The sequence below is a fragment of the Magallana gigas genome, chromosome 4 (genome assembly GCF_963853765.1).
Source record: "Magallana gigas chromosome 4, xbMagGiga1.1, whole genome shotgun sequence".
Taxonomy (NCBI): Eukaryota; Metazoa; Mollusca; class Bivalvia; order Ostreida; family Ostreidae; genus Magallana; species Magallana gigas.
Genome location: NC_088856.1, coordinates 4,079,635 through 4,097,357, shown reverse-complemented (window position 1 = coordinate 4,097,357; position 17,723 = coordinate 4,079,635). Strand labels below are relative to the sequence as shown.

At 32.6% G+C, this 17,723-nt stretch overlaps 2 protein-coding genes across 2 annotated transcripts; one reads left to right on the top strand and one right to left on the bottom strand.

Annotated features, from left to right (window-relative positions):
• The first annotated feature begins 1,909 nt into the window (after positions 1–1,909).
• Positions 1,910–8,584, top strand: LOC105342348 (microfibril-associated glycoprotein 4). The gene is made up of 6 exons (XM_020072995.3): positions 1,910–2,269; positions 5,637–5,700; positions 5,948–6,063; positions 7,123–7,219; positions 7,668–7,829; positions 8,214–8,584. Exons 1-6 carry the CDS (start codon positions 1,967–1,969, stop codon positions 8,468–8,470), a joined length of 999 nt encoding a protein of 332 aa, XP_019928554.3. The 5' UTR covers positions 1,910–1,966; the 3' UTR covers positions 8,471–8,584.
• Positions 8,585–12,248: 3,664 nt separating this feature from the next.
• On the bottom strand, positions 12,249–17,584 carry LOC105342343 (deoxyribonuclease-1). Its single transcript, XM_034449438.2, has 9 exons — positions 17,539–17,584; positions 16,309–16,489; positions 15,875–15,963; positions 15,045–15,122; positions 14,519–14,637; positions 14,093–14,202; positions 13,643–13,797; positions 12,555–12,651; positions 12,249–12,367 (listed from the first exon to the last, which is right to left on the bottom strand). Exons 2-9 carry the CDS (start codon positions 16,486–16,488, stop codon positions 12,317–12,319), a joined length of 879 nt encoding a protein of 292 aa, XP_034305329.2. The 5' UTR covers position 16,489; positions 17,539–17,584; the 3' UTR covers positions 12,249–12,316.
• Between the last annotated feature and the right edge of the window lie 139 nt (positions 17,585–17,723).

Below are 17,723 nucleotides of genomic sequence, written 5' to 3'. Positions count from 1 at the left end.
TAGGTTTATGGAAATTATATTGTAATGATTCTTCTGGAAGATTTAGATAAGAAGCTTGATCAACTTCTCTAGGGGTTGGAATGAGTACAAAAATGGATTTCAATATCTCGCCTTTATTTTTTGGATATGCAAAAACTACATAAAACTTTGATAAATATTCGGCATTTGCGATTTTATGTTCTCTCGATTTGCTGGAAAACGAATGGATCGGGGAATTAAGTACTCGCGTAAAATAAGTGATCTACCGTAATATAATTTTTCTCTGGGTATTTCTACTTAGTAAAATAGATATATTATATACATAAGGATTTTTAGGGGCTACAAATAACACTGTATTCAAAAATATTATTTTTCTGTGAATTAATCGATTTAGGTTTAGAAGATGCAGATACATATCTTTTTGGAAACGATCTTTTGAAACTTAAGAATTTACATTATCGAAGTATTTGCTTGGAAGAGTTAAGCAGTATCTTTTCAATTTAAAGAAAAAAAAACGGCAACATCTGATGGAAAATATTTCTTCATCAATTTTAGTATGAGTTAAATGTTTAAATTAAAGTGAAACATTAAAGTGTAAGGTATATGCATACGTTAGAACTAGAGTTTGCAAATCATAATGCCGCCTTTTTTGTACAGAGCTGTTTGGTCTAATATAAACCACTAAAGCTCTTAATAGACTTCTTTTTAAATCAATACCACATGGACATTTTGTCTCATTGATATGTATCTAATAGGATTTATAGTATTTCATAAACTTTGTACTTTTGATGTAGTTTATTTTGGTGAATGCATCAATAGTTTTATCGACCATTTTTTTTATTGTATTTGAACATCACTCATCGGTAAATATCATTGAACGCCCACTCCTAATCAGATGACCGAGCTATTTTCTGACTCTTCATATAATACAATGATGGCTATATGGATTATTCACTTGCATTAAACTCCCCTATATAAATATTTGTGTTTATTGTTTGATTTAAAGTTGAATAAATGGCACAAATTTATCCTGTTAAAAGGACTATGTGCGGGGTAAAGTGTTTTTATGCCCCAAAGTTCAAAGTTATGAAGAAAGTCATTTTTAATATGATGTGCAAAATAATATGAACAAGAATGCATGTAAAATTGGTTTGGGGGACAACCTTGCGCTCTATACCTCCTACTCTTGAATATAAAGTAGAATTGAAGAAAGTTTCTAGCTTTTGAGAAAATGCGGGCAATGGCCTTTTTACGTGACGTCATTGAAGCATAATAAGGAATACTCGATGTTGTAAAACTTTTTAAAAAATTCTATAACTAGCATATTCAGTTTTATGTTTTTATCAAAATATTTTTATGATATGATTTTTTTTAAATTTATAAATCACGGGGCAGAAATTAGACCTTATCGCATAAAATTTTTTGTTCTTTAAAACTGTTTGTAATAGATGAATAATGGAAGAAAATATAAAACCTGCAGTTAAAACAAGGGGCCATTGGCATCGAAAAAATCAACATTCTTGGAAATTAAATTGCATTGAATAAAAGATCCGATAAGGTCATATATTATGTTTTTAGGGGGTATGAAATTGATTTAAAAGAAGTTGTGTTGCTCCTAGTTCTTATGCTTAACATAATTAATTGTGTTATTTGGTTATTCAAGTTAGTTTTCCAAGACGGTTAAATGTTACGGTTTTAGAAAAGACTTCGAAAATGTTCATAAGCATCGTTAACATACCAATCAATAGAGTGTTTACTCAATTTCAGTTCATTACCTTGACAAACAGCAGATAGACAATGTTAGAGTCCTGTTACGTCTGTACATCATCCACAAAGATTAGAATTGATTTTGGTTTCAATGATTGACCAATGGACTTTATGGTTAAATTGGTGTCGTCAGAGATTTAATTATCTCTATCTAGCGTTTAGAGATAAACGTTAAGCCGCAATTATTGTTATTTCAATATTTTACAATAATAGCTGAAATATGAATTTTTGTATTTTGATTTTATTCTTATTATTAACATTTTTAAATCACATTATTGCTAACAGCCACAGTGGAGAATTCGAATATCGAGGGAACGTGGCTTATTCTGATGTCTCCCTGTTGATATCAGAAACTGGACCTGACGATGTATCTCTACGATATTGTGCTGCAGAGTGCTACAAAAACGTAGACTGTAATGCTGTGGAATTGTGTTCTTTTCCAACAAAACAAGTCTGTCGACTTAGTAGAAGCATCAGCTCAACCACTGTAACAGGGCAGGGCATCTGTTCACGTCATGAATTGGTATGTTCAGTAAAACTTTGTTGTAAAAGGCTAATTTAAATCTTGAAAGTAATATCGTTACATATTGGAAATAATTTTTGCTTTGATAATCTTGTGAAAATATAAGTCAGTGGTCCTTAATATGAAATTAAAAGATCTGAACTAAGAATTTAAAACTATGGTTTTTCTATTTGTTGATTTTATTTTTAAAGAAAATCTGAACAGCTAAACAATGATAAGTTTCGTTAAATAACTTTTACTGTGACATTTTGATATTGAAATCTTCCATTTGGGCGCATACTGACTGACGTTTTTCATATTAATTGTTAGACTATAATTAATCACCTAATTGTCTACAGACTTTTTTCTCGATTATGACAAAGAGCACCCGGCTGGTGTGACCGGTCAACACTCCTCCTAGGCACCTGATCCTACCTCTATCTTTTTAGAGGTCCGTGTTGCTTTGCTTTGAATCTGTACTTCGTTTTATCGATTTATAAAATGGTCGACAGTTTGGATTTGTCATTTTTTTTTCATGTAAAATAATAATTAAGACAATACAAATACTGTGTAAATATCTTGACCGGTTATATATTAATGCAATGACAGTACATGATGCTACAGAAAAAAAATGATACATGGGGGTGTTAACATTTGATCGGGGGGAAAGGGTGTGGGGCGGGCTTAACGCAAAAGAAACGTATGTTCAAAATTCATATTCAACCGGATCAAATCATATATATATATATATATATATATATATATATATATATATATATATATATATATATATATATATATATATATAAAGCACTGAAAATGACTAATGACACGAATAGATGATGGCAAATCTTCTACATGTGGACGGAGATGTAAATCTATAAATTCAGACATTTTCTCCGTGGGGGTGTCCGATGGTACTGACTATAGGGCGTCCAGGCATTCCTTCCTTGTGGATTTTTGGAAGCAGATAAAATTGACCCGGTCTACAGTTGCTTGGGCGAAGCGTTTCATAAACATTAACACCAATTTTATCATTTTCATACATTTAGTCCAGGGTGTCAGTATATGTAGCTGTTCTTTTTTATAGTTTCTTAAGTAGTTGAGTTGTAGCTTTAGATTTTGTTTTCTTTGTTTTTTACTTATGTAATTTATTTTTTGGTCCTGAAGAAGGGACGGGTTGTCCCGAAAGAAGATGGGTGGATAAGGCGTATAAAATGCCCATACGCGGTCGGACAGGCTACTAAAAAATTAAAGTATCAACAAATCTTATGGGGTTTTTTTTTTAATTAAGTTAAAACAATATATATTTAACGAATCATTGATTTGTAACCTGTAGGTATGTTCAATACTTGGAAAATGTTGACTCAAACAGGCGTATACGTATCAAAACCTGCAAATATTGTCATTTTTTAGAACTTCAAGGCATTTTCTTTTAAAGAGTGGGTCTGTGCTCCATATTTTTCTCATAGTCTAATTAAGGTCTATTGGAAAACAAACCGATTTCAATCGACAAAAACTTGGAGAGATGACCCACTATACATTAAAAATATCATTTAGTATCCCAACAACTGAACGTTTTGAAAAAATAATACAAGTCCGGTAATTCGTGACCTTAGTCACACATAATATTTAAAAAGCCGTCTTTGTTGTGTATGAAATGGCTCAGTGGTTAGAGTACCTGGCATAAGCTAACCGTATATATTTACATGTAGGGTTTTTATGTTACGGGTTCGATACCACCAAAATTTCCGACAATATTTTTTTTTCTTATTTTTTGTTAAATACATGTATATTAAAAACTGACTATAGTCTGAAATTTTGCTTTTGCAAAGTTGTATTATAATATATTTGAATAGATTTAATTGCGGAAAAATAAATTTAAAATTATATTTCACTACTTAACCGAATGGGCATTTGCGTCATCTTATTCCCCCATCTTCTTTGAAAATTTCATTTGTTCGTGTCGTTAGCCATTTTTAGTGCTTTATATATTCAGTTTACTGGCTTAGTATCTATATATTAGATCCGACACTTTAAAGATGCCTAGTGTTGTTGATTCTATTCAGTGCTTTTTATATATATATATATTAAAAAGGAATATTCCATACAACATGGCACGGCGTGTATGTACTATTGTGACTCACCCTTCTCTTCGCCTACAAAGGCTTCAAGAGTTAAAACAACACCTTAGACGACAGAATTACCCCGTGGAACTTATTAATGACGGAATTAACCGGGCTATGGATATTCCTTTAGCACAACTTAGAAGGACCCGCCTTAAGGAGGAGAAACAAGATGAGAAAATTCCGTTTGTAACTACACATAATCCGTGTAACCATAATATTTTTAAATCAGCAAAACGTTTTTTTCCAATATTAGAACAATCAGAAAATATGAAAAAACTGTTAAACCAATCACCTTTCATAAACAGCAGAAGACAAGCGCCGAATCTGAGGAAAATTCTCTCCAAAGCAAAGTTCTCGTCCAGCAATACTATTTCCATCAAAAAGTGCGGCGACCCCCGATGTGGAACATGTGACCTTATACAGGAGGGAGAAGGAATAATATTAAAAAGCGGCCAAATTTTAAAACCTAATGCCCCAATGAACTGCAAATCGTCTAATTTGATATATTGTGCGACTTGTCCAACATGTGGAGAAAATTATATTGGCCAGACTAACCAGCTCAACGCCCGAGTGAGAGTCCACAAACAACAAATAAAGGACGAAACAGTGAGAAACACTCCATGTTCGGAACATTTTGCGAAGTGCGGAAAGGGAACATTTAAAATATTTCCGTTTTACAAAATGTGGAATTCAAATGAAATCGCCCGAACCACAAAAGAGGACTATTTTATTAAAATATTTAACCCGAAACTTAATCGAAAATAGATTTATCATATATTTAATTTTTATATGTATTGTATTATATGTCTATGCATTGCTTAACGGCGTTGATAAAGTTCACGCCATCGCTACCTTGATGTACATTGTGACGTCATAATGAACTTTAAAAACACGACGTCATTGACAACGTTACAAACAACGTTTTTAATTTTGTATAACTGTCTGAAGAGCCGACATGGCTGAAAGCGCTAACAGTAAACAATTTATTTAATTTGGACTGTCGCATTCTGTTTTATTTATTTAAGTATATATATATATATATATATATATATATATATATATATATATATATATATATATATATATATATATATATATATATATATATATATATATTTATCTTCTATATTAATTGCTTTTTCAACCGCATGAACAGTTTAACAACAGTTTCAAGACATACGTACTCTAAATCTTGTTTGATATTCTTAAATAACATTAAGTTCTTCATAATTCAGATAGATTTTTTAATCTCCTAACAGAAAGATGATTGCAACGTTGGTTCTTTCTACAATCGACGGACCAATAAATGTCAATGCGCAATAGGTTAGTACACATGGACAGGTTAAATAATTGTAATATACTACTTAATAATAAGACATTTATTCAACTGGTTGTCTGCATATATAAACTCAAAACGCCTTGCAGGTACATGTGGTTCATAATAACATACCGGGTATATGTCTATCTTAGAAAAAAAGCTTAATTTTCATTTATTTAGGATTCTCTATTTATCCGACTGGAAAAAACCTAAAATATTACTTTCATTTCCTCTTTATCTATTTTCTTTAAGACTGTGATTGCGATGCCGCCGTACTACCTAGTGGAGAAGTTTTACCAAAATCAGTGACCATCGACGGACAAACGTTCTTAACGAACTGTATTAATACAAGTGGACATGTATGGACGGTAGGTTACACATATTTATGAAATACATGTATTTATCGTGAAAAAAAATCCTTTTTATTTCGTCTAGATTTAACTACACATTTATAACTGATATTTAAAACATGAAATTTTATCAAATTTTTATATGGTGTTTTCACTTTATAAGCATGCATCTTGAAAGTATGTATGTGGAAACGTTGAGGTGAAGAGGAAATTTTACAAAAATTTATCCATAGATTTGAATAATGAAAAAATGTGGTATTCATCAAACAACACTATCTGTTCATTTTCTCTGCTCTTTTTATCTCAAGAGAGCTTTATTGACAAATTGTCGCATTTGTATTCTTTTTTGTAAACATTTTATCATGTTCTTCACCATCACCACTGACTCAAGTGTTTACCCAAACTTGGTATAAAAGACACTTGTAAAAAAGGGTATATTTTTTTGTTTCATTGACGGGTCCTGTCTTCTTTGTAATAGATATTGTAAGGAACAAATTAACATAGGGATTGATTTTGTTTTGTTTTGTTTGTTTTTGTTTTGTTTTTGTTTGTTTGGTGGTTGGTGTTTTTTTTTTGGGGGGGGGGGGGGGGGGTGAAACTTCTCCAAAACACTTGGCCAATTTTAACCAAACATGGCATAAAGCATCCTTGAGATAAGGGCTGTTAAGTTGGTTCATAAAAGTTTAACTTTTATTAAATAAATGATTCCAGGGGTCAAGAAGAGAGTCCTATCATTAGTTCAAAAGTTATCATACAAGGAAGCAGAACACATAACCTTCTATAACCCTGCTACGAACAGAAAGGCTATTGTATGTGAAAATATTTCAGTTTAGGTTTTGCTTGCAGGGGGGGGGGGGGGGGGGGGTGGATAACAGAATTATGTATAGAAGAATTCCTTATGAAACAAATAGCCTTAAATATTAATTTTAGTGTATACCTGCGTTTTGTTTTAATTGATCCATTAGATTAAATGTTCAAGGAATTACAGTTTCTTATAGAACATTGAACTACTCATTTATCAAAGAAAGTTTGTCTAGAATATTACCAATCTTTATATGGTTTGTGTGCTTCTTTAAGATGATACAGAGAAGGATGGATGGTTCGGTTAACTTCTACAGAGGGTGGAATGATTACAAAAATGGATTTGGTGACGTTGGTTCTGAGTTTTGGATCGGTAGGTGGTTTTTTTTTTGTCGCTTGCTTTCTACAAATATTTCATTCGAAAACATGGACTTTAGTCAAATGCTCTTTGGTCGGTGAAGAATGACAACCATTTAAATTGTTAAATGCACAGTTTCATTTTTTCAGTTTTACGGAGACAAGCAATAAAATCACAATAAACATTGCAAGTTTTAATTTGCAAAAATAATTCTTTGTTATTTAAAAGTATATTTTCCTCTGATGAATATTATGAAATGCCTATTACTGGTTGCACTTAAATAACTTATTGTAATTTCAAAAAAAAATAAGAGAATTCATATCAATAAATGAAATTATAATTACCTTTGCACAATATCAAATCATTTCTGAACGGTCGCCCTCCTATAACACAGACTGGATTAAACATTGTACCTTTTCCCAATTTTAAAGAAATCAAACTATTTTGTAAACATTTCCTACAGGACTTGAGAACATCCGCCGACTCGTTCAGAATGGCTATACTGTCTTGCGCGTGGAACTAGAGAACGGACTGGCGTCTGCTTTTGCTGAGTACAACAGTTTCTCCATTTCAGGGGAGGAGGACAACTATAGAATACAAGTACACGGTTACTCCGGGACTGCAGGTACATGTAAACACACAGCTGCTGCATGTAGTGAGGATATGACTTATAAAAGATTTTCAAGCATTTAAAAGTATGTGAGCGACAAGTTAGCAATAAAGCTATTCAAAAAAGACCGTACCCATATTAATAAAATAACTTAGGTTTGTTTTATGCAAATACAATTAAACATGCTTCTTAGTTTTCATTTTGTTTTTATTATAATTTACCTTCTTTATGATAGGATATAACATTTTAAAACCATGATTGATATAATTATTCATGGTATGTGCCATGTGCATTGTTTTTGTAAACTATCCTATGAGGATTGTGTTAAGGGGTGTTGAATGATACGAAAGAAACAACGTTTATTACCAAAAGTTAATAACGATCGTTTTGATATTCTAGGTGATGGCATATCGTGTTCAACTGAGTTTTGCAACAACAATGCTCCATTTTCTACCTTCGACAATGACAATGACGGGTCGCCAACAGCAAATAACGCCGCAGAGTGGCGCGGGGCCTGGTGGTACCACGATGGTCACATGTCTAACCTTAATGGGGAGTACGGAAATATCAACCACGGAAAGGGGGTTACTTGGACCCCTTACAAAGGGTGGACAGTTTCACTATCTGGTGTCAGAATGATGCTTCGCTTAAACTGAACGTTTTGTTTTTTACGGTTTTGTTTATATATAATTCATTCTCCAGTAGGGATCTTTTCGCTTACTTTCCCCTCCTCTCTCTCTCTCTCTCTCTCTCTCTCTCTCTCTCTCTCTCTCTCTCTCTCTCTCTCGTTTATTTAGGAACTTGTAAACTTAACCGAAATAGCACAATATATTTTTACCTATTAGTGATTAGTGTATTATTTAAAGTATAAACAAAGTTTGAGTATTTATTTTCACTTTTCCACTTAAAAATTGTAGTTCTACATTTACTAATTATTACTATTAATGATAATAAATAATGATGTTATTTGGTATATTATCAGGCCATTAAAAGTTTAAAAAAATAATAATTTTCCAAATAACGTGTCGTCTGACCATAAATGATTATTACATTTCATTTTTTTATTTTTTCATACCTAGATGTGCGATGAAAAATTTTTGAAATCAGTTTTCGTTTTAACTTTACTTCAGATAACAGAGAGTAAATATTTGAACAATTTCTTCTGTAAATGTTACAACAATATCTGTTGAACCACATCTGAATTGTTTCACAAACATGTACTTTTAGCTCGTAGATTATGTAACTATAATAAAGGTTAAATCAATGGTTATTGATTTTTTTTGGTATAAGGTATATCAATCTCTAAGTTAAATATGAATTAAAGAGTCCTATTAGCCTGTTTGGTACCCATTCCTATTTTTTATTTTTATTTTATTCTTTTACGTAAATCAAAATGTAAAACAAAATTGACAAAACAAAATAAAGAAGCAATTCCCTGTAAATATAATATTGTAACTGCACACAAAAAAACATTATATAATTTTCATTTAAAAAATGTGCGATTTTGTGAGTGATACGTATTTATATCCTTTTTGGTCCCAATTACAGGTCCACGAATCTTGGTTTTATCAATCTTTTTTTTATGAATAAATGTTTGATTTTCTAACCCAATGTTGAACCCCCTGGATGGTCATGTAATCAAATTTGAAACCTAAAGGTCTCTATAGATGATTTGACCAGGTACATTGTACCAACCCGTATATATATTCCAATAAACTTCTATAACTGATAACTTATCTCTTATATTTACATTTGAGGCAAAGTATGACAATAACATCGCTCTATACTTTCTTTTCATGCTGACCGGGAAAGCCGCTTCGATTAACATGATGTTAAAAAAAATTAGTAAAACAATGTTGCAAGTATTTGACTAATATAATCAATAAATATAACACTTCTTTTAATTAGGCAACATCTTTAAAGAAAATGCGCTCGTAAATTTGAATAAAACGATACAAGTTCGTCGAAATATTGTTTTTTCCGTTGAAGTTGATAGTGACAGAGCGGATGGAATTTTTAAAACAAAGCGATTGAAATCAGAGTTACTGGAGAATATTCTGAGAAAATAGTATCGCAGAATTAGATTTAAGACCATTATGATTTTCCTAGAAAAAAATACTTCTACAATTCGGTTTTAATCTGTATTTGCAAAACGATCAAAAACATGATAAACTTTCAAATATATTTTGATTAATCTTCATCAAAATCACTAATAGATTTTAACACTAGTAAGAATGTACTTATGGAGACTGTTGATTTCATTAAATCACATCTCATTCTTTCAAAGGGTTCCAACGTATATTGACTTAAGTTAGTTTGTAAAAGGTCAATGGTGTTTGTTTACCTGAACCTTTTCAATGTGTAAAATAAACAGACGTTTTGTCTGAAAATGTCATATATTAATACCTGCATGGTCGAAGTTGTTTGAATGTTTATTTCTGATCATCCGAAAAGATTTGAAACATTTCACATTGTGTTTAAGTTCTTGTCTAGCAGTCATTGCCTCCAGACGTTCATCGAAAATGCATACAACTCTTGAAACAAACTTTATAATTTTTTATCAAATATTTTGTTTAAAATTCTAAAAAGGTAATGATGTTTTCAAACTTAAATAAATATATTTAAATTACAATTTATCTATAATATAAGCATATTTTCGAAAGTGTTGAGTAAAAATCAATAGCTGCACAATCAAGATTGCATCAAGAACTGTGTTCATACCGAACTAGTTTGTATTCTTAGCTTAATATGTTAAATGTGAAATATGTCGTGATTGTATAGTGGTTAAACTCTTTGAGTCAGATAGAAACGAAAACACGTCTGTACACTTTGACTGGTTTATCTTGACTGACTTTTAAACATTAACATATCATTGACGTTACCATGACGTCACTCTAATAGCAGTGTCCCCCAACGTCACATGCATTTTGACGTCCTATAAGATATTTAACAACAGATTGTGTCATTTATCAAGAACAATATCATTTTTGTTATGCAAATTATAATATTGTTCGGTGATTGGAATTATTCTGTTTACTTCCTATTAAGTTGTTTTAATGACGTGCACAGTCCCTTTTCGTTCGTTCTGCATTTATTCTGGTGTTTTAAAGTTCTTTTTAATCTGTAAGGTTCAATAAAAATTGCATATTTATAGACATGAGTGAGTTTTTATAATTATACACTGAACTTAATTTTTTGGGGAAAAAAATCATCAGAGATTGTATTGATAAAAAGACATTTATTGTCTTGTCCTTTAAAATAACCCACGTCGTCATTATTTACCATAATGTTCAGTCATTCTGTTTTATATTTTATTAGCCTTGCGTTTCAAACTAGTTTAGGTGCAATAAAAATGCACATTCCTCGAAATTGGCGGACAATCATGAAATGTAATTGTGCTATATTTTACTTTGCAGCAGTGGTTCATTAAATAGTCTCAGAATCGTAAAAGTTACGCATCCCTAAAATGAATCGAAATTATTGGAAAAAGTACTTGTACCATTTGGACCTGTTTGTGTGGGCGAGCAATTATCAATTTATTCCCTAAATCGTACCTGATGCTTTTCGTATTTGTTGAGTTGTAACAAGAATTGAGCGGGTTTTTGTTTTTGTTTTTTTAAATACCTGTTAGACATGGATTTCAAAATTTTGTTTTTCCAACTGGAACTTTCCGCTTTTACTTTCAACACCAACAGAAGACCCACTCTTTGCTTTGCAGCAAGATTTGCTCTATTTATTCTTCTTCTTTGTTGTCACCTATAATTTAGCGGCCATTGGTCCATATCTCCATGGAATGATGATGTCTTATGTGAATGTCTATTTGCATTCAATAATATATAAGAATTCCCTTTGTCTACGCATCTCCATAAAAACTAAGCTAGAGACTTGTACATTTTATGCAAATTCTATGAGAACATGTTAAACTTTTCTCATCAAAATTGAAGAAAATTATCATCGTGGAAAATATTGTAGTTTGAAGAAATAAATCATCGTTGAAAATAATGTTTTTTTTCATGCCTCTATTCACCAAATATACAGCTATGTAAACTTATCTCCTTCATAAGTATTATGAAAAGTTATGGTTGGTAACGGAATGAATAACGTGACTAACATTACACCCCCAAATCTTCTATTTCGGGTCATGAAGATCTGATATTGTATTACTGTAAGTGTTGAATTGAGTATATAGTGTTATTCTAAATATATATATATATCATAACAGAGTAAGGTGGTTTGAATTCTATTGAACTACATCAATCACATGTAAAATGTGACTTTCTATATTCTGTTGTTATATTATGCCTAGTTCAAGCGAGAATATCGATGTTTGACCGCAAAGATTCAAGAATTTCTTGTCGTGGAAGGTATTGTGGTGGGAGGTAAACTTAATGCTAAGTGTCTACTTTTAATCATAGGACAATAACAACTACAGAGTTCAAGGACACCAATGCTTTAATGTCGCTACATTATAAGTGCGTTGTTGATTTACATTTATGCTGACCTCACCAACTCAAGGTCACCTCCACGGGGTAATGGTCGCTGAGATCGTACGCCTGTCAACCAGATAATAACTGCTTATTAAACATTATTGAATCTTATAACATCATTGAATTTTATAAATGATATGTTTCACCTGCAACATTATACAATTAAAGTATGCCATTGGGGGAGTCACCAAGATACCAGCTCCCCTCGAGCACGTTAGCGAGTTCTTGGTAGTTATAGAGGCAATGCTCTTACCCGGTCATAGCTCAGGCTGAAGACTTGATCAAAGCGATAAACTTCTGCTGTCCCAGGAATCACTGACGTCACCATTCTATTTCCGGTCACAACAATCCTTTGATACATAAGAAAAAGAAACCATTGACTTCGATTTACTTGTGTAGGTCGTAGAAATGCAATGTTTGCATAATGGAAAATTTGGTAAATTTGATTGAAATTTATATTTTCATTTCTAAATCCCATCCCATAGCTTCTAAAAATATAGCTGTGTTTTTATTAAATGTATTTTAAAAGTTTCAAATGTAGTTACAGTATGAGACTACAAAGAAAGGCACCTGGTGTATAACTATTTAACGAGAAAGAGTGTGGAATTTCTTCGTTAACTATTTGTGGGCTATTCTGATCCCTTTTTGCCGGCGTCCGTCTGACTCTATAATTAACTTTTTACATTGTCGATTTCCAAAACTATGGGGTCGCGTTCAACTAAACTTAGTACAAAGCTTTATTAATTGAAGAGGATTCAAGTTTTCTGAATAAAAGACTACCCCGGGCCCTCTTTAAAGGGGAGATAATAAGGAATATTGTAAATTTGCTAGAATTTAAAAAAAGAATTAAACTTCTTCAAAACTATACATAATTGATCAGAAAACATGTAGCTTGTATTGAAGCATCTCCATGTATTTTTCAAATCATTATCCCTGGTGAGTAGGGTGGGCCACATTGGTTGAATTTTCGTATAGGAGTAAAGGTCTTTAAATCTTCATTTTGAAAACCATTATTCTCTTTAATAATGAAAATACAAAAGGGATAAAGCTCTAACAATATCATTTACTTTGTAAGCAAGATCTACTGCACTATTTTGTTTAGAAATTTATTACTGTAATGCTGATCTTATCAGTTGTGGCTATTGTGTGCAGGTGAGTGATGTGGCCCTTTGGCCTCTTTTTCTTCTTCAACCATTACTTGTAATAGAATATCATAGCAGACATATTTTAAGTTTGAAGAAGATATAGTTTAAGTTTGCATGTACATTCAAGAAATCGGTTACACAAAACACAGAGAGAGACAGAGAGATGGAGACAGACAGACAGAAGACAGACAGAGACCTGTCGTAGGCGCAGTCTGTTGTAGATGTGGTGGTGTCGGCATTGCTATCAATGAGCCACTGATACAAAGGGTTTGTATAGAAAGCCTTGGTGGACAGTTCGGCCTCCGAGGCGTAGGAGCAGTCGGCATTGAAGTCACCAAGCACTATTATATTCTATGTGAAATGAAGTCACATTATCTTTTGATTCAATTTGACAGTGTAGGATTTAGTTGTCAAACAGTTTAGATTTACATAGTATTTAAGACACATTGCATAGTTTTAAAAGGAGTTGGCTCAGATGAAAAGTAATTAATAAGGGACATTTTTGTATGGTATATAGAAAAGCAATTCATTTAATAGAATTGATAGCACCCCCCCCCCCCTCCCCGTTCTTTCGTGCCTGCATATGACAATTCAAAGAATGAGTTCAACGAATTTGTTTGCCCTTTTTTTCGTTCGCCGACATTACCGGGATTCTCCAGTGGTTGTAGACATCATAGTACACGGTCTCGAGGTGACCTATTTCTGCCACGGCGTCATCGGGTTTGGCGTGGATGCCCGTCAGAGCGAAGGCGTCACCTAATTAATACATGGATATACCGGTATGACAATTTATAATAAACTTTAAATAAGTCTTTTAAAACCTCATGAACCTTCATTTGGCACTATGAATTATTCCTTGCGTTTACTATCATAAAACCAACAAAAACCCACATGAAATTGTTACTGTATCCGAGAAAAAAGAATGTTACTATGCGAACATAACACTGAATTTATCAACAGTCAGCCACAACAATGACGTGTTAACACGACCATAACATCTGGCATATATTTTGCATCATTAAAATGAAGGCCTATATAGATTTGTACATGACGCCACTCCATGGAGGGTTACCGATTGATCCGCCTATTGGTTGCAGCAGCACGCTGTACGGCTCCCTCTCAAAGATATCCGTGTAATCATCCGGGCCGTCGTCATACTGGTGGGTCCCCACCAACTGTAGGCTCGACAACCTGTACAGGGAGATCACTCTGTTTTAATTCTTAAGACCACGACAAGAGGTTGCATACATTGATTAGCTAGTTCTTGTTTCCCTTTTAAAAATCAAGGTAAAGATTTTATTTTCAACTGTGTGAATGATATATTTTGAAGAGTTGTAAAGATGGCGGAATAGTCCACAAATTACCCTAGGCTTTTAATATACCCTCAGGTTTTAGGTTTGATTTTTTTATCTGCATGTAAATTATAATAATTATTAAGTAAAGGACAATTCGAAAAATTTTAACTATAAAAGTCAAATACATGTACATGTAGTTTCCAATGCATTTACGTGTATAAAGACCTCTTCATCTCCAGGAGATTTATTCAGTCTAAGATGGCCGTGACCACCCAATCCTCTTACACTAGTGTCCACATTTACCTGTAGAAGTAGGCGTACTGTTCTTTGTATGATGAGCGCCCGAGTCGTTCACTGATCGTCATTCCGTATGGTCGGGTGCTATACACAGGTGTATGAAATGCATCAATACAGTCATAATATGTGTAAGTAATTGAAATCTACCTTTATTAGGTTAAAACTTGCGACCAATCGTTTCATTTTTGTAAGCCATTTTTCATTCATCTCTACAGTGAGGTTCTCCATAACCGTTTTGGTTTCTTTTATACTCCGATTGGCTTATTGGCGACACTTTGGGTACTTTTTAATAAACGTTTATTCTTTTATTCATTATCAGAACTAAATTGGTGGCTAATTGTATAACTCCCTTTAAATTAGGCCACCATAAACAGTCATAAACGCGTTGACCTATTGTGAAACTAGAAAGTACAACTGACTGATGTTTGAAGTACTCGATGGATGGAAATTGCTCGCGCGTTGAAAAATGGTGGTTCTTGATACAGTAAAGACCTAATGACGCGTTCAGCAGTGATGATGCTGTTATCTAATAACGATTTGCACATTGACCAGTGGTTACTCGTTATAAAGTAATGACCCATGCATTGACATGTGCAAGTCGATATATATATATATATATATATATATATATATATATATATATATATATATATATATATATATATATATATATATATATACTAACGTTGACTCGATATTTAAAAAAAAATAACGTGTTGACCAGTCGTTATACTTGGAAAAGTAACGAGTTGCATGTTGACCAAAGGTGATATTCGATATATAGAACCGACAAACGCATTGACAAACAGTGATAATCTTATACAGTAGCGACTCACGCGTTGACCATAGTCCATAGCTGCTGGATTGCCTCTCCGCTGATGTCACGGATCTCTTGAATCAAAATGACGTCATATCGCAAAACAATCTGTTTTTGAAAATAAAAAGCAAATGTGCAGCGAAAAAATGGATAACAAATTAAAGATAACATTTATAGACTTTAAAATAATTTTGAAATATTTAGTTTTGATATCCATTTCTAATATCATTATGAACCGGTTTTTTTAAAATCATATATAAACCTATCAGTTAATACTTCCATTATTTGATCAATGGTTCTTAAAGGAGAAATAAAGACAATTGCACATGAATGTTAATTTTTTGTGCACGAGTGTGTGTGCATTATAAATTAATGTGTTTATGTTTATGTGTGTGTCAGTGTTTTTACGTGTTTTATGTTGCTTTTTTGGGGAATTTTTTTCCCTATATATACCTGCTTGATGTATTCCGCTATCTCAGCGTCCGACATTTTTGCCTTGCCAAATGTCTTGATGTTGAAGGCACAGATCAACAACTCACGCTTGGCTTTAGTTGCTCTGCCGGATACGGATGCTGAATACACAGCAGTCAGAGCCAAAACGGACAGCAGGCCCAGATACCCAACCCAACTCATCCTAAGATGAAACAAATTACTTAAAGCTTCGAAAGAATTTTGTGAGCTGTTTTAGTTGAATACACATAAAGTAATTGACGCTTTTGAATCAACGAAGACTGTTAATGCCCAAGACAACTTTCATTAATGAGGGAAACTTTGATTTAAAATATTTTATATTTTCTCTATACAGGGTTATTTTCGCCCCCTGTAATTTCTGCCCTTCTTCTTTTGCAACAAACGTTTCCATTTCGCGCAGACAATGTTTTGTTTAAGATAGTGGAATTCGTTCAGTCTTAAAAGGACATGGTCACGATTTGGTCAACAATTATTTTTCAGATTTTAATATTACAATGCTTCAGAAAGGCATTTTTAATATGCAACCGAAATTTGAGTGTCATTTGTTGAGTTTTAAGCGAGTTACAGAGCTTGAAATTCTTTGCTTTGTAAACAAACCGTTTGTTTACATTTTTAATCATTCGAAATGCATTTCTAAAGCATTGTAAATAATAAATGATGAAAATAGAATTTGACAAAAATCGTGACCATGCCCCTTTAAATTCGCCCGCCGACAAGGGCAAAAGGGTGAAAATAAAACAGGGGCAAATATATCCCTGTGTACAGTATGTCTCAATCTGAAATTTTTCCACTGACATCAAATTTTTTTTTAAATTTTCATAATTGATTTTGATGATTTAAAATGCATATATAAATTTTTACAAATAAACAAATAAAATAGTATATCTTCTAAATTTTGTCGCCTTATTGGGTTTAGTTTTTGTAAAGAATTGGGAAATTCGTAAAATATCGAGAAATCTTTGCATGTGACCTAAACATATTCACGTTTGACGTTTGCAGCAAAAATTTCTAGTTTAAAGTTTATATCAAACATAACGTTATCATACTTGCATTTTAAATTCTGGATTTGTACCAGACAATAATACTTACGTAACTCTTAAAATATAGCTTTAAAAATATATAACTCAATTGCATTTTATGTCATTCTAGAATCGCATTATTACACTGATGTTATACATGTATTTAGGACAACTTTTGACCGAACATACATACCTGAATGTGGTGTGTGTTCCTTAAGAGGATCTGAACAAGTCATGATCGTACAGTAGTTTATATCACCCAATACAATCATCTGGTTTGTTCCCAAATCCTTGTGTTTACAACTTCTTTGACCCAGGACCAATAAAACATTCTATTTATATTGTTATCAACTCACTAGGTCAAAATGTCAACAATTC

Excerpts from the sequence above, each read along its gene's own strand:
- LOC105342343 (XM_034449438.2), bottom strand. The coding sequence starts at position 16,488 with ATGAGTTGGGTTGGGTATCTGGGCCTGCTGTCCGTTTTGGCTCTGACT. Across the intron at positions 15,123-15,874 it reads CTATGGACTATGGTCAACGC|CACCCGACCATACGGAATGA; the intron begins GTGAGTCGCTAC and ends ACCTGTGTATAG. Across the intron at positions 14,203-14,518 it reads ACCAATAGGCGGATCAATCG|GTGACGCCTTCGCTCTGACG; the intron begins GTAACCCTCCAT and ends TGTATTAATTAG.
- LOC105342348 (XM_020072995.3), top strand. The coding sequence starts at position 1,967 with ATGAATTTTTGTATTTTGATTTTATTCTTATTATTAACATTTTTAAAT. Across the intron at positions 6,064-7,122 it reads CAAGTGGACATGTATGGACG|ATGATACAGAGAAGGATGGA; the intron begins GTAGGTTACACA and ends TGCTTCTTTAAG. Across the intron at positions 7,830-8,213 it reads CGGTTACTCCGGGACTGCAG|GTGATGGCATATCGTGTTCA; the intron begins GTACATGTAAAC and ends TTGATATTCTAG.